The 15,545-nt window shown below is 46.3% G+C and overlaps 2 protein-coding genes across 2 annotated transcripts in view; one reads left to right on the top strand and one right to left on the bottom strand.

Moving 5' to 3' along the window:
• PI4KA (phosphatidylinositol 4-kinase alpha) overlaps positions 1 to 15,545 on the bottom strand; it is a 96,098-nt gene that overhangs the window by 34,114 nt on the left and 46,439 nt on the right. The window lies entirely within an intron of this gene.
• Positions 1,043 to 12,603, top strand: SERPIND1 (serpin family D member 1; the record flags this gene model as incomplete). Its single annotated transcript, XM_081113585.1, has 5 exons — positions 1,043 to 1,092; positions 4,280 to 5,154; positions 9,567 to 9,840; positions 11,591 to 11,735; positions 12,412 to 12,603. 5 exons carry the CDS (start codon positions 1,043 to 1,045, stop codon positions 12,601 to 12,603), a joined length of 1,536 nt encoding a protein of 511 aa, XP_080969711.1.

A 15,545-nucleotide genomic window follows, 5' to 3' on the forward strand; every position in this document is an offset into this window, starting at 1 on the left:
AAAAACATCCTCAATCTGATTGAGGTACGTTCGCTGAGGTCGACCCCTTCCAACTCTCCCATCCACACTCGTCTTGTATACTTGTTTCGTCTATTCTTAAATTTATGACAAAAATACCTGTAGGATATGCAGCTGGTTGGAAAAATACAGGTAACTTTGTGCTCTGAGTAGATACTTTTGTCACCCGTGCGCAATTTGCGGACACGCCTAGCACTAACCACTGCACAATGAGACTGTGGACTGACTGGCTCACTCAACTCGTGCATGAATCGCACGCCTCCCCTGCGCTGCGTATCTTGCGGCCCGCCTCAGGCCGAAAACCAACTTCTGCGCATGGGCCACGAAGTTTTAATCGCACTGTACGTGCGCACCCGCACGTGGTATTTTGTGGAAGAGCCACACTCAAGGGGCCAAAGAGCCGCATGTGGCTCGCGAACCGCAGTTTGCCGACCACTGGCTTAGGTGGACCTGAGTTTGGAAAGCCCTGCTCCGCAGTCTTACAATGGACAGGAGAACTGGGCTGCAAATTCTGGCAGAGAAGACAGTGACCCTTGACTGAAGAAAGGTCTCCCTATGCTGTAAGTCACAAATCTCATCCTCCCTCTTCCCCTGTCACTGAGCTCATGGAACCCGCCTGCCTCGAAGCCATGTCAGCCCTGGAGGCCAGGACGAACTCAGGCACTGCGATTCATCCTAGAGGCAGAATTCACAGTTAGAGGGCAGACAGTGACCTTTACTTTCATGGAAGCAGTACAGCTATCAGCCCTGAAGGAACCCAGCCCCCAAGCTCTGAAAAGCATCTGTATGGTGGCTTCAGCGAGACTGCTCCATCAGCCCATCGACAGTGACAGTCATGCATTCAAAACGCCAGCTGCACCAGAACTGGAGCCGAGGAGTCACAAGTCACTCAGCAGTAACCAAAGACACAGTTGAGGGGTACGTGCTGACAAAGCTAGTTGAGTGGTGTTTGATTTGGGACATATTTACTTTGGAAGATACGCAACAACAGCCCAGCACCAAAGTTCACTTTGAAATTGTGCGGATGACCTTGGCTGATTTCATCTCTGAAACACACTTCACAGAAGCACAGAGGTGAGTTTGTTTCTGACATTTCTGCTGATTATAAATTCTCATTTGTGGTTAGAGATGGGCAACTGATGCATTTCTCTATCAAACTACAATTTCAAAAGCTTTCTATACTTTCTTAGAAATGGAAAATGTTTTATTTTTTAATCTGCTTATTATAAAAATTTTTCAGTTACATTATTGGGACAATTAATGAAATTAAAAACAGGAATTAGAGTAGGAAAAGATTATACCTATGTTAAGTCATTTGCTTTGGATAACTGTACTGTGATGATGTATAAGAATATCCTTGTTCTCAGGCATTTTTCCCTGGAACATTAGAATTAAAAGTTAGAGAGACAAAATATAAGGGACTTACTCTCAAATGGCTCAGATAAAAAAAGGTGTATGAGTGTGCCTGTGTGTACACACACAAATACACACACACACAACACACACATATATATATGGAGAGAGAAAAAGAATAATAAAACCACTGTTCCAAAATATGACATCTGGAAAAAGGGTACACAGGCTTTTTTCTCTATGCTGTTCTTTGAATTTTTCTGGAAGTTTGAAGTTATTTCAAAATTAAAGGTTTTTTAAAACTTGAGGCAGTTACTTCTCTCCCATCATCCCTGCCCTGTTTGGGCCTAGAGGTAACAGTCAGAGGAACAAGGGTGTCCCAGTGTTAAGCGCTGACGTGTAACCAAAAATAACGCTTCTCTCCAAAGACAGTAATCTGGACTTAAACATAACCGAGTGAATGTTTTAAAGTGTCTTATATAATTCTCGTTATACTAAATGGCAAAACAACAGGAAGATTTACCTTTAGATACTTAGTTTCAATCCATAGGACATATCAGATATATTTCCTCCTTCCTCTGATAAGGGAATAATGAAAACTATTTTTGGCTTTTCATCATATAATACAGGAACAGGGTATAAGAAAGCTTCTGAATATATTATCTGAACACAGGATAAAAACATGAATGTTTTCACCTCTGCCTTGCCATCTGGTCTCACAATTCTTTTTCTTTTTTTAATATATTTTATTGATTTTTTACAGAGAGGAAGGGAGAGGGATAGAGAGTTAGAAACATCGATGAGAGAGAAACATCTATCAGCTGCCTCCTGCACACTCCCTACTGGGGATGTGCCTGCAACCAAGGTACATGCCCTTGATCGGAATCGAACCTGGGACCCTTGAGTCCACAGGCCGATGCTCTATCCACTGAGCCAAACCAGTTAGGGCTGGTTTCACATTTCTTTGCCTGAACTCTTATTTAGTCAAGTTGGGTTTATTTTGTTTAACCTGTTTTTATCCGAGAAGAATACTTTTCAGTGCAGCCTAGTAGGGAGACTGCCACCAAGTCGCTTACTTACTTTTCTAACTTTTAGAAATGTATTGCCATCAATACCTATGCCAAATTCTATCTGGAAACTGGGCCTAGTTCTGCTTGCAGCCACACACATTAGAAATCGTTTCACTGCCGCCTCAGCTAGATGCTTGGGGATGGGGAGGGGTTGCATGAAAAAACAACAGGGATTTTCAAAGATGGAGACTACGATTTTCCCTCCCCAAAACACGCAATTCAAAAGCCTCGGCTGCAAACAGAACAGCTGAGCTGGTAATTTTAACAGGACTGAAGGGGAAGACACAGGAGGGAGAGACTAAGAGGGTAGGGAAAGCAGTCCTGGTGATCCAGGGCAAACAGGCAGAGCACTCCGCCACGAGGGGTGGGAGGGTTCATCCAGCTTGGTGCCAATCTAGCTACAGCCACTCACATGGAGGTGAGGCTCAGTATCCTGATCTGTAAAATGCTATGAGGATGAAGTTACATAGACAAAGTTCCTGGTATAGTGCCTGGCAACATCAACATCAACAAACTGAGAACATTTCAAGTGGGGTATCCATACCATTAGCCCCATCTTCAGGCCTAACAAGTCCGAGTATTTACTTAACAGGAGCAGTAACTCTTATCTGGCCTCCACTGGAAGCAGATATTCTGGTCCTCAAATATGTAACAGGAGATGGGACACACACAACAAACTTAATAAGTCACAACTCCTATTTCTTGGGGTGATCAGAAGTTGGGATGATGTGCAATTGTATAACATTACAACAACGTCACCATCCTGACAGAATACAGAAGCATCAAATAATAGCTCATCTAATAAAGGTTTGCAGAGATGCAATTAATAACCCAGGAAATGAGTAAGAGAAAGACAAAGCCATTTGGCAGCCAAAACTGATTTAGCAAGCCAAGTCAACTCCTTTCTTAGAACAGGCAGAGGATGAGTAGATAAAGACAGGCTTACCACAGGGTATGTACTAAAATTTATCTTTTTCACTTAAGGAGAGTGCCCCTCTTTAATCTCACCATATGCCTAGTGAGATTATTCCTAACGCCATGCTACAAGCAGTGAAGTAAGATACACCGAGCTCCCCTGACAGCGGTGGGAGCCAGCTGAACACAAAGGAGAAAAAAAGCACACCTGCAGCAAGCAGCCTGTAGCCCCAACACATTTCAGCCCACCAGTCACATTTCACAAGCCTGGAGGGGGTCTCTGTTACGGACAAGTTCCAAATCTTCTGCAAACTAACCCTCCATGACTACACAAATTTCAAATACCTTTAGAATATGTTTTCAGAAAGCCTGGCCCATACATATTTTCAACACCTCCACTCAAACCCCACCTCTTGGTGAAGCTTCCCTGACTCTCTGGGTACTCCACTCCTATTGTAGGAGGCAGCACTGCACCCCAGATCTGCATCACGCACCCCACCTTCTTTAGTGCACATCTGTTTCCCACCTGGCTGGTGAGCCCCTGGGTGGGGGAGACCTTTATACTTCCAGTGCCTAACAGGTTGTGTGAAGATAGGAGACAAAGTTTAGTGAATGAATGAAAAAGAAACTCCCTAGGGCTCTTGAGCCCCCAGGATTCTAGATGGTTACGGTTCTCTGCAAACCTTTAAAGAAGGGATTCTCATGTAGAGGTCCATGGATCCTTCAGGCAGGTTTATGAAGTCCGCATGCAATGTTAGTATCGGCTTATCTTCACCAGATTCTCTTTATTCATAATCCTAAAATGGTTAAAGGCTGGCACTCCCAGGGTCAAAGCCTCCAGGACTCCTACCTACTAGTAAGCACTGCAGAGGTGGGGTGGGGTCTGCTAAGCTGACTCTCACATGTCGTGTTTTTCCTTCCAGCTTTAGCTCTGCCAAAATGAAATGCCCATTCCAACCCCTCGTTGTTTCTCTCATATTAATATCTGTGTGTGGGAACAATGGCCAGGTGGATCAGCTTGAGAAAGGAGGGGACGGTTCTGAGTCTGTGGATCGCAAAAACCTGAGCATGCCCCTTCTCGCTGCTGACTTCCACAAGGAAAACACGGTCACCAACGACTGGATCACAGAGGGAGAGGAGGACGAGGATTATCTGGATCTGGAGAAGCTATTCAGTGAAGATGACGATTACATCGACATCATCGATGTGGTTTCACCCACAGATTCAGAGGCCAGTGCTGGGAACATCCTCCAGCTCTTCCACGGCAAGAGCCGGATCCAGCGCCTTAACATCCTCAATGCCAAGTTCGCTTTCAACCTTTACCGAGCGCTGAGGGAGCAGGCCAGTCCTTCTGACAACATCTTCATAGCCCCTGTGGGCATTTCCACCGCCATGGGTATGCTGTCCTTGGGCCTGAAGGGGGAGACTCATGAACAAGTACACTCAATTTTGCATTTTAAAGACTTTGTCAATGCCAGCAGCAAGTATGAAATCATGACCATTCATAATCTCTTTCGTAAACTGACTCATCGCCTCTTCAGGAGGAATTTTGGGTACACACTGCGGTCAGTCAATGACCTTTACATCCAGAAGCAGTTTCCAATCCTGAATGACTTCAAAACTCAAGTAAAAGAATACTACTTTGCCGAGGCCCAAGCAGCGGACTTCTCAGACCCTGCCTTCATAGCAAAAACCAACAACCACATTCTGAAACTCACCAAGGGCCTCATCAAAGATGCTCTGGAGAATATAGACCCAGCCACTGAGATGATGATTTTAAACTGCATCTACTTTAAAGGTAAGAAGTAGCTTTATGTTTCTCAAAGCAAAGTCGCAACATATTCTTAGTACACATGCAGGTGGGTTGAATGCCAGAACTATATTCTAGCTCTGATTTATCCAGGAAACCAAGACGCTAGGTCAGCTCACAGAGACAGGCGCGATCATGATGAGGTGACAGTAGGAGCTGACACTTACTTGAGCCCTAACTTCGTGTTTTCACACTCACTGAATCTTCACAACATTGGGAGGTTGGTACTATTATTAGCGTCCCCATTTTACAGATAGAGACACCAAAGTACAGAGAAAGAGAAAATCACTCTGAGTGCAAAGCTAGTAAGGGACAGAGCCAGGGTCGCCCCAGGAGGGCCATCTCTAGCACCTTGTTAAATTGGAAAAAATAATACAAAAACCTTTTTAGTATTGGGCCAGTCTGGAGTTTTTTCATTTCCTTGTCCAATTTTCAGTAAGCAGGAATATGGATGAAGGCTGAAGTGAAAACTATTCAGCTTGAATAACTGACATTAACACCTACAACTCTTTTTGGGACACTGCACTAATGGGCAGGCATAGGGCGGATAAACTGTTATTTCTAGAGCAACTATTCTGGGCCAGACACCAAAACACGTTGTTTTTTAATGATATCAGAGAAGAAGGGAGAGGGAGAGATAGATAGAAACACCAATGATGAGAGAGAATCACCGATTGGCTGTCTCCTGCACATGGAGATCGAACCATGACCTCCTGGTTCATAGGTCGATGCTGGGCCCAAAGCACTTTTTACAGAGGCGACTCCCCCTCACTATACACGCACAGGACCCTGGAGTCCTAGAAGTAAATGGGCATAGGTCTGTGAAATCCAGACTCTCTTTAAAATGCCCTCAGGGACCTGAACAAGAAACCTCTACCTTCCGAGGCTAGAGGGCTGGAGGGCAGAGACAGGAACGAGCCAGCATCACAACGGGTCTCTGTGACACTTTCCTCTCTGCCACCAAGAATTAGTAGGCACCAGCCCGAGAGGCAAAGGACTAAGGCCCTCTCCTGGCTGCTGCTACGGGGCCGGCGCCCCTCAACAGGCCAACACACTGCTCTGTGCCTATGCCAAGACCTCCCAACAGTTGTGCCAGGCAGGCATTCTGCTAGATGGGCAAGGGGGTGCTGAGGAAGCCAAGACCACAGGAATGAGCGGGACCCTGGGCTTCCCCCCTTCCCCACAAGAGTCAGGCACAGCACTGTCCTCGTGGGGGGTGGGACCAAAGGCTGAGTTCTAACAGGCTTGTGACAGACACACAACTTCTTGGAAGTTACCACTTCGCTTTTACAAAAGAACTACATCACTATAGCAACAGCTTTTTCTGTAAAGCGAAAATCCTCCTCAGATTTCTTTCAGTTAAGGAATACAGGCACTCTTCACTTGACATCACTTTGGCTTATACAGGGTTTCACAGGACTGCTCTATTTTTGGATAGTGGGGGAAACCTATATGTATGTACGCAGACATATCTGTGTTGCTGGCTAGCAGCTTTAGAAGTGAGCAGATTGCAGTCTAAGCCAGGGGTGGGCAAACTTTTTGACTCGAGGGCCACAATGGGTTCTTAAACTGGACCGGAGGGCCAGAACAAAAGCATGGATGGAGTGTTTGTGTGAACTAATAAATTCAAAGTAAACATCATTACATAAAAGGGTACGGTCTTTTTTTTTTTTTTAGTTTTATTCATTTCAAACGGGCTGGATCCGGCCCACGGGCCGTAGTTTGCCCACGGCTGGTCTAAGCCCTGGCTTCACCACCCCTTACGTGTGTGGCTTTGGGTAAGTCATTCACCATCTCTGTGACGTGGTTCCTCACGTTTATCAGAAATAACACCTATTCTGACAGGGCTGGGAGCAGCACTGCAAGAGACAGTGGTGCCACACTTTAGCCCAGTGCATGGCATGCTGGGAAGTCTCAATGAATTCGGAAGAGTCAAACTGTAGATTTCAATATTATATATTAAGTATGTATAATATTATTTAACTTCTATAAGCAATTAAATTCTGTTTAGGAAGGCCTTTAGAACAGGCCAGTGCAAGCATCTGTGCACCAAAGCCTTCCGTCCTACAAGTCTGTGGGGTACCTCTGGGCCCCAAGAGCCTCTGCATTGGGCTGGCTGGGTGCTGAGCAGACAGACACACAGCAGTAAGCCATCCCAACTGGAAAGGGGCTGGAGAAACAGCTAAGATGGTCACTTTATAATCTCCTGAACTCAGTAACCAGTGTCCTCGAAAGTGTAAAAGTGGCAAATATAGCCGAAACCGGTTTGGCTCAGTGGATAGAGCGTCGGCCTGCGGACTGAAGGGTCCCAGGTTCGATTCCGGTCAGGGGCGTGTGCCTGGGTTGCGGGCATATCCCCAGTGGGAGATGTGCGGGAGGCGGCTGATCGATGTTTCTCTCTCATCGATGTTTCTAGCTCTCTATCTCTCTCCCTTCTTCTCTGTAAAAAATCAATAAAATATATTTAAAAAAAAAAAGTGGCAAATATAGGTGCTTCTTTTTGCCATCATATTGAAACTTCAGTCACTTAATTTAATCCTGGGAGTCAGAGGGAAGAAATGCTAGTAACATCCAGTCTTTCATGGATGCTTATCAAAGGAGAGTCTAAAAGAGTAATTTTGCCGAAACCGGTTTGGCTCAGTGGATGGAGCGTCGGCCTGCGGACTGAAGGGTCCCAGGTTCGATTCCGGTCAGGGGCATGTACCTGGGCTGCAGGCACATCCCCAGTGGGAGATGTGCGGGAGGCAGCTGATCGATGCTTCTCTCTCATTGATGTTTCCGACTCTCTATCTCTCTCCCTTCCTCTCTGTAAAAAATCAATAAAAAATATTTTTTTTTAAAAAAAGAGTAATTTTAATCCCTAGCCCCCAAATTTGTTACTATTTTTATTTTAATTTAAATGTTACAACCACTTTGTAAAGCACAATAAAACAGAGATTCGGACTCAACAGGAAGTCAAAGAAAAGAATCCCAGGAGACACGTGACAGCTTCAGCAGAAAGAACAGTGATTCTCAACCAGGGGACAATTCTGCTCCCAGGGCAAATGTCAGGAGACGTTTGTGGTTTTCACAACTTGGGACGCAGGGGGAAGCACTCCTGGCATCTACGAACAGCTTCAGAAGTTAGGCCAGGGATGCCACTAAACATCCTACAATGCACAGGACAGCTGCCCAGCACAGAGAACTGCCCGTGTCAATAGTGCTGCAACTCCGGGGCAGAGGCCGGCTCAGGGAGGAGGAAACTTAGCTACAATCAGAAGCAGGTAGTGTTTAACACGTTAAGCGCCCAGCCTGTTTTATCTTCCGGACGGAAAGTATAGTGTCAGTCACCGGTGACTGACTGGGCACTTAACCTCCTGCAAAGGAACATCTTGCTTATCTCATTCAGCTCTGTTACCCACCAGCTGCAAACCTTGAAGTTGTTCTGTTATGTGCCTGTTTCCTCATTTGTAAAATGGGGCTAATAATAAAAAGCACCCACCTCTGTATGGTTGCTGGAGAAAATGAGGATAATACAGGAAAGGTGCTTAAAAGAATGCCTGACATCACCAATTCTCATCTGTCAAGCATCCCTCATTACTAGTTACTAGCATCCTAGAACTAAATTATTCACATACTTCTTGGATACATAGCGCTGTGCCTAAATCTAAAGTGAAGGTCTCGACGGCAGCATCACCAACGTGTCTTGCTAGTTCTTAGAGAATTGCAGAGTGTGAGGGATAAAGCCACCAAAACAGATCTGCCATGAGCTAAAAGCTACTCACTTTACAAATGAACAAGGAGAGGCTCAGCACGTGAGGTGTCTTGCTAGGGCAGTGATGGCGAACCTTTTGAGCTTGGCATGTCAGCATTTTGAAAAACCCTAACTTAACTCTGGTGCCGTGTCACATACAGAAATTTTTTGATATCTGCAACCACAGTAAAACAAAGACTCATATTTTTGATATTTATTTTATATATTTAAATGCCATTTAACAAAGAAAAATCAACCAAAAAAATGAGTTCACGTGTCACCTCTGACACACGTGTCATAGGTTCACTATCACTGTGCTAGGGTCTACAGCTAGTTAGTGTCAGAATCTAACCCAGAATCTACTCCAATCTACTTTTCCTCCCCCATTACCATGCTTCCTACAAGTATGTTAGCGCTCTGACCTTAGAATCTCTAAAACTGTGCTTCTCAAAGTGTGGTCTGCAGACCAGAAGCATCAGCAACACCTGGGAACAAGCTAGAAATGCCAGTTCTTGGCCCAAACCAGACTTTTGGGATCAGAAACTCTGGGGGGTGGGACCTGCAGTCCAAACAAGTCCTCCAGGGGCTTCTGATGCATGCTTACGTGTGAGGACCACTGCTCTAAAACAACATTTTCACAAAAGCCCCGTTTCTGTTGACTTTATAGGATCCTGGGTGAATAAATTCCCAACGGAAATGACCCACAACCACAACTTCAGGCTGAACGAGCGAGAGGTGGTCAAGGTCTCCATGATGCAGACCAAGGGGAGCTTCCTGGCGACAAATGACCAGGAGCTGGACTGCGACGTCCTGCAGCTGGAGTATGTGGGCGGCATCAGCATGCTAATCGTGGTCCCGCACAAGCTGTCGGGCATGAAGACCCTCGAGACACAGCTGACGCCCCAGGTGGTGGAGAGATGGCAAAAAAGCATGACAAACAGGTACTTCAGGTTGAGCGTCCTTTTGATTTCCAGAATCCTGAGGGAGCCTGGGAATACTAGTACGTTGATCATTTTAAGAAAAATGGAAAAGTATGCATGAATACCCAAGAACTGCCACACCGGGCCACTCTATTAATTCGGCCCAAACTTCTTGCTCGGTGAGAAATAATCAGAGCTTCTGTGAAAAACACATCTGCTCTCTGTAATGACAGAAGCTAGTGACAGGTGACTTAGACACAGCTTGGAAATAATCCTGGCTCTGCCATGGACTTGCTTTGTGGCTTTGAGCCCTGGCTTTGTCATCTATACAAGCAGCATGATCCCATAACTGCCCGGTCGCTGGGGGAAATAAATAGAAAAGCAATGTCAAGCATCCCTCACAGTGCCCAGAACCTGAGAGGTGTTTAACAAAGACCTTCCCGGACCCAAGAAATCCTGAGGTCCTCTTAACTCATTAAGGACACGTCTTTTATGATTTTTCTGTATTATTATTTATTACTCCATAGTCAAAACTACAGGTTACTAAGATTATTACTGGATGATGGCAGAAAATGAAGAAGTTACCTTTCTGTCTCACTGGATACTGGTTAGGCCTACATTAAGAAGTGAATCTGGTGTGGTTCTCCTTTTGAGGCAAGAATACAAAGAAATGTAATAAACTAAGAAACAAGCTCTTAGAAGAAGGTATTTGCCCAGGTAGCCAATTAGTCATCAAGCCCTGACAATTTCTCCTTAAAAATATCCCTTCTGTACTTGCCTGCTTCCTAACCACTTTCTACTCTGAGCCTACAGAGGCCTAACCAACGGCCTGTTTCCATTCCTCAGTCTACCAGCACTGGCTGCCAGAAGAGCATTCTCATGACACCATCTCCACCTGCCTCTTCTCATAAACTCTGTGGACCCCCACCCACAGGATACAGACCAGCTTCCTGGCCTGGCCCACGGACACAGCGCCATCTAGCCTGCTCTACTCCCATCTCCTCCTCTCTCCCCTCCCAAGGGGCCTAGTGGCCCCTTGCACCCCCGCTAGACCACTGCCTCACACTCCCTCCAGGCCTTTGTTCACACAGTGAGGTCCCCATCTCTCAAGCAGTGGGCAACCTTCTAGGCCACAGGAACATCCCTCCTCCACATCCCTTCTTGGATGGCTCCAGCAGTTAGCCCTGTTATAGCTGGTCAGACATGAACATACCATCTTTATGTTTTCACTGCTTCACATGAGAGTCTTGGCTTGCTCAAAGGAAAGCAAGCTCTTAGAAGGGGAATAGCATCGGGCTTCTCTTTATCCCGGTGAGGGCTGGATCTGGCTCCAAAGGCACTGTTGTTGCTGTTAATCCAGTTGAGGACAGAATGAATTGAGGCAAGGACTAAGAATGCTCAGCACTGTCTGGTATAACAGGTTCTTTTTTTAAGCACATTGACCTTAATTAATAAAATAAGAAATGGCTGAAATTAGGGACCAAACAGTAATTTTAGACATCTTCTCCAACCATAAGCCTGGAAGACAGGACATGAACTCCAGAGCATTGAGGAAATGACCACTCACCAGTAACCAGGCCTGTCTTCGGTAACTGGGATTACAGTAAGATGGTCTTTCCAAAATCCTCAGGTGACAGTACCAGGATATGATCTTAACAAGTGCTGTGTCAATTCTGTGGTAAATGCACCACCCTGGGTGCATGTAAAGAAGAAACATGACTCTTTCAACTTGTGGTTCATAAAACTCGGCCCCCTTTTACTGTCTGACCAGAACTCGAGAGGTGCTCTTGCCCAAATTCAAGCTGGAGAAGAACTACAACCTGGTGGAGGCCCTGAAGTCCATGGGGATCACGGCACTGTTTGATAAAAGCAGCAACATGACAGGAATCTCGGACCAGAAGATCGTCATCGATCTGGTAACCTCTCCTCTCTGCCCTCTGCACCCAGCCCCCGGGTCTCCCCCAGCAAAGCCTCCTCCCGCCCGGCCCTGACTTCACATGTTGGGGAAGCTGGGTCTGCTCTCCCTGAGTCTGCCAGACACTGAGTGGGCAGGGTGGCCTGTTTCAGGAAGCAGCCTGGGGCTGAGCCCAGCTCCTGCTGACACCAGAGAGAGAGCAGGTGTGTGCTCCACTCTGTGAAATAGCTACTCCCAGCCGAATCATGAAAGACCCGTGAAATACATGCAGAGACACTGCACTACTGCACTATGAACTTAACACACCAGTGATAGGCATTGCAAAAAAAGAAAACACCAGTCCAAACCCTGTGCATTCCAGGCCCAATCCTCCCAGTGCACCCCAGAGTAGAAGTCTTGGCTCACAGACTGCTCATACTGTGACCACCGAAAAGAATGATTATGATGCTAGAGTTTACAGATAAGTGTTGTTTAAACAACATGGCCTCTAAGCACAATTACCATATCTGATGGGTGATTAGAAAGCATTTCAAGGGTCATTCTAACCAGCTGTGGTCTGTGCCCTGCATATAGTATTTCAACCTAGTCCCCGAATAAGATGCAACTCCGCCCTATCTTCTATCCCTCTGTGTGCCAACTGACAGAATCTGATAACTTTCCTTTCCATTTTGAAACAGTTCAAGCACCAAGGTACCATCACAGTGAACGAGGAGGGCACCCAAGCTGCTGCTGTTACGACGGTGGGGTTCATGCCTCTGACAACCCAAGTCCGTTTCAATGTCGACCGCCCCTTCCTGTTCCTCGTCTATGAGCACCGCACCAGCTGCCTGCTCTTCATGGGGAAAGTTGCCAACCCCACCAAGTCTTAAAGATAGAGATCTGGGTGTCTCAAGTTTTGGGGGCACTCTGTAGTTCTGCTTTCATTGTAACAATGAGAACAGAGATGTTTAGCAACATGACTTTGTGGTTTATACTACCATTCTGAAACTGAGAAACATGAGAAGAAATTCACCAACAATGAGAACCCTGCTGGAATTAATTCTGCATAGTGAACAATGCTGTCAGTTCATAGAAGTTCATGTACCTGTGGCATGTCAGCTTTTACTAGAGGGTGTCAGCAACATACAGAGCAGCTTCCCTCCCACCGCCTCAGAGCCTCCCTGGCACTTCCTTCCCTTGTAGTCCCCATCCTTGCACATCTGGCTCTATTACTCACAGCCTTTCTCAACCAGGGCTCCTCGTCTAAACACAGAACACAGAAAAGAGCGGTGTGACTAATTTCTCACCTTTCTCAAGGAAGGTGCACAGGTGGCACCATCCCTGATGCCAGGAGAGAAGCCATCTAGTGTTCAAGGGGTGCCCTCGGCATTAGGGCTTAATTCTAGTAAAGGCCCAACCTTCCAAACAGAAGCTGTCATCTGTACTCCTGCTGTCACCTCACTGCTGCCCAGAGGACAGTAGGTACACATGGCCTTGCCTTCTACCCTAGAGATAAATATCACCTCTTTCACTGTGTATCTCTGTTATAATTCTAATTTTTAAAGCTCAAATAACGAAGAAAGGCTAAATTCACAATAGCTGATGTCCCCAGAAATGACAGAGGTTTAGAAAAAGTAACTTGAGTTTTCCACAGTGGCTCATGGCACGGTTTCAGGTGAGTGTTGCTAAGTCCCGGGGACAGGGCTGCTGTGGATGGGGCTGCATGGGGAATTCCTCAAATCAGCTTTTATGTGGGCCACACATTTTGGCTTTCATCCCTGGACGCAGGGAGACCCTCAGATGTGCTCCTGTCTGGTTTGATAAAGCAGGCGACATCTGAGGAATAAACTTCTGGATTCTTCGCTACCTGGGTAAGACAAGTGGAATCCAAAGAGGCTGTTCAGAATTCAAGAGTCCTGGGGACGATGGGCCGTGCCAGGGAGAGCATGGCAGCTTTGTGCGTGCGGCTGTGCAACTATGACCCCGACAGGAGAGGCTTTCTCTCTCTCTGCAGAGGAGAAAGATCTGGTTCAGCAGGGCACCAAAACCTGCCAAGATGCTGCTGCAGTGAATGGTGTGGCCAGGGTTCAAGTGTAGGTTGGCCTGACTCCAGGGTCACATGTGGAACCTTGTCACATAGGGCCTCTGACCCAATGAGACCAATACCAGTCATGGGGGCAGCGAAAGAGGAGGACCTAGTGCTCCCCAATGTTGGGGGCACTGTGATGGGTATACACTGCGTTATCTCACACCAACCCTGACAGGTTCGCACTGTTATCACCTTTTTGCAGCTGAACAAAATTAAAGCTCATAGTGGTAAAATGACCTTCCTCAAGCCTGAATTCAAACACAGGCCCTGCTTTCGCTGCTAACCCTCTCTGCCTGCTCCCTTCCCAACTTCCTGCATCAGAGCCTGCCACTGCCTCCACCATCTATTGACAAGTACGGGGTTGAGACCAAATCTTTCCTTGTCATATCCTCTTGATCGCTAGGTGAAACCTGAGGTTGCACCTTGAATTCCTTCTCCAATTTGCTTCTTCACTGTTCTTCTCTGGTGTTTGACTTACATTCCTCATCCTGCTGCTGGTTCCTCCTGCTCCTCCTATTCCTAAATTTAGCTGCTTCAACAAACTTTGCCATTAGCCCTTTGTCACATCTGTCCTACCCAGAAAGGCAACCGCCTCACTTGTCATTTGGCTGCCCCACCTCTGCTGGAGCCAGCACAGGCTCCTCTATGCCCTTACATCTGCACAGGCCGAGGCCCTCCACTCTGCATGCTTTTCATTCATTTACATCCACTCAGAATGCCCCTGGATCCCCTCTTTCAGAAACTAGCTGACCCATGTTTCAAGGCAGTGGAATGTTAGTTCAGAGCACAGACCCTGGGCCACGCTGCCTGGGTTTAAATCTTGGCTCTGACATTTAGTAGCTGTGGGACTTAGAGGCAAATTCTGAGCCTCAGTTTCCCTATCTATAAAGCGGGGATAATAACAGTACCTATCTTACAAGGTTTTTGTGAGGACTGAGTTAATGCCTGGAAAGGGTTTAGATCTGTGCTTAGTGTTTAACAAGAGCTAGGTAAGAACTTCCTGTTACTATCTTCATCCGAGACAGTGTCTAGCCCAGGGGTCCTAACGGGGCCTTGGCTGGGTTTCTCCCACTTCACTTCCTGAGGTTAAATCTAACCCTTGTGAACAGAGGCATTTCTACGGAGGAAGAGGGCACAGCTTTCAAATGGGGTCCGTGATCTAAAAATTGTTAGTCCATAAACCTCACTTTACAGGCACTGAGAAAATAGTGGCACAGGTCAACTAGCTCTAAGTGAAGGGCACAAATGTTTTTCAAGCAGGAGGCACATGTTATTAAATCACTACTTCATGACAATGGAGCAATCAGGCCTCTAGAAGAAACTTTCAAAATGCTCAATTAGCCTGGTTGGCATGGCTCAGTGGTTACGCGTTGACCTATGAACCAGAAGGTCATGGTTCCATTCCCAGTCAGGGCACATGCCTGGGTTGCAGGCTCGATCCCCAGTGGGGGTTGTGCAGGAAGCAGCCGATCAATGATTATCTCTCATCACTGATATTTCTATCTCTCTCTCCCTCTTCCCTCTTCTCTGAAATCAATAAAAAATATATTTTTAAAAATGCTCAATTAACTAATGAGCTAGATACCAAAAGAAGCAATTTAGTCAGTGATATTTGTGAAGAAATATTATTCATAAAGTTGCGGGACAAAGGTCACCAAACCTAAGCAGAAAGGAGCCTCAGAGATGACAAGACCCAGCCTCCAGTAACTCCCTCCAGGGTCCCAAGGTCACTGATAAGTAAGT

This window comes from Myotis nattereri (assembly GCF_964212035.1).
Source record: "Myotis nattereri genome assembly, chromosome: 19".
Classification (NCBI taxonomy): Eukaryota; Metazoa; Chordata; class Mammalia; order Chiroptera; family Vespertilionidae; genus Myotis; species Myotis nattereri.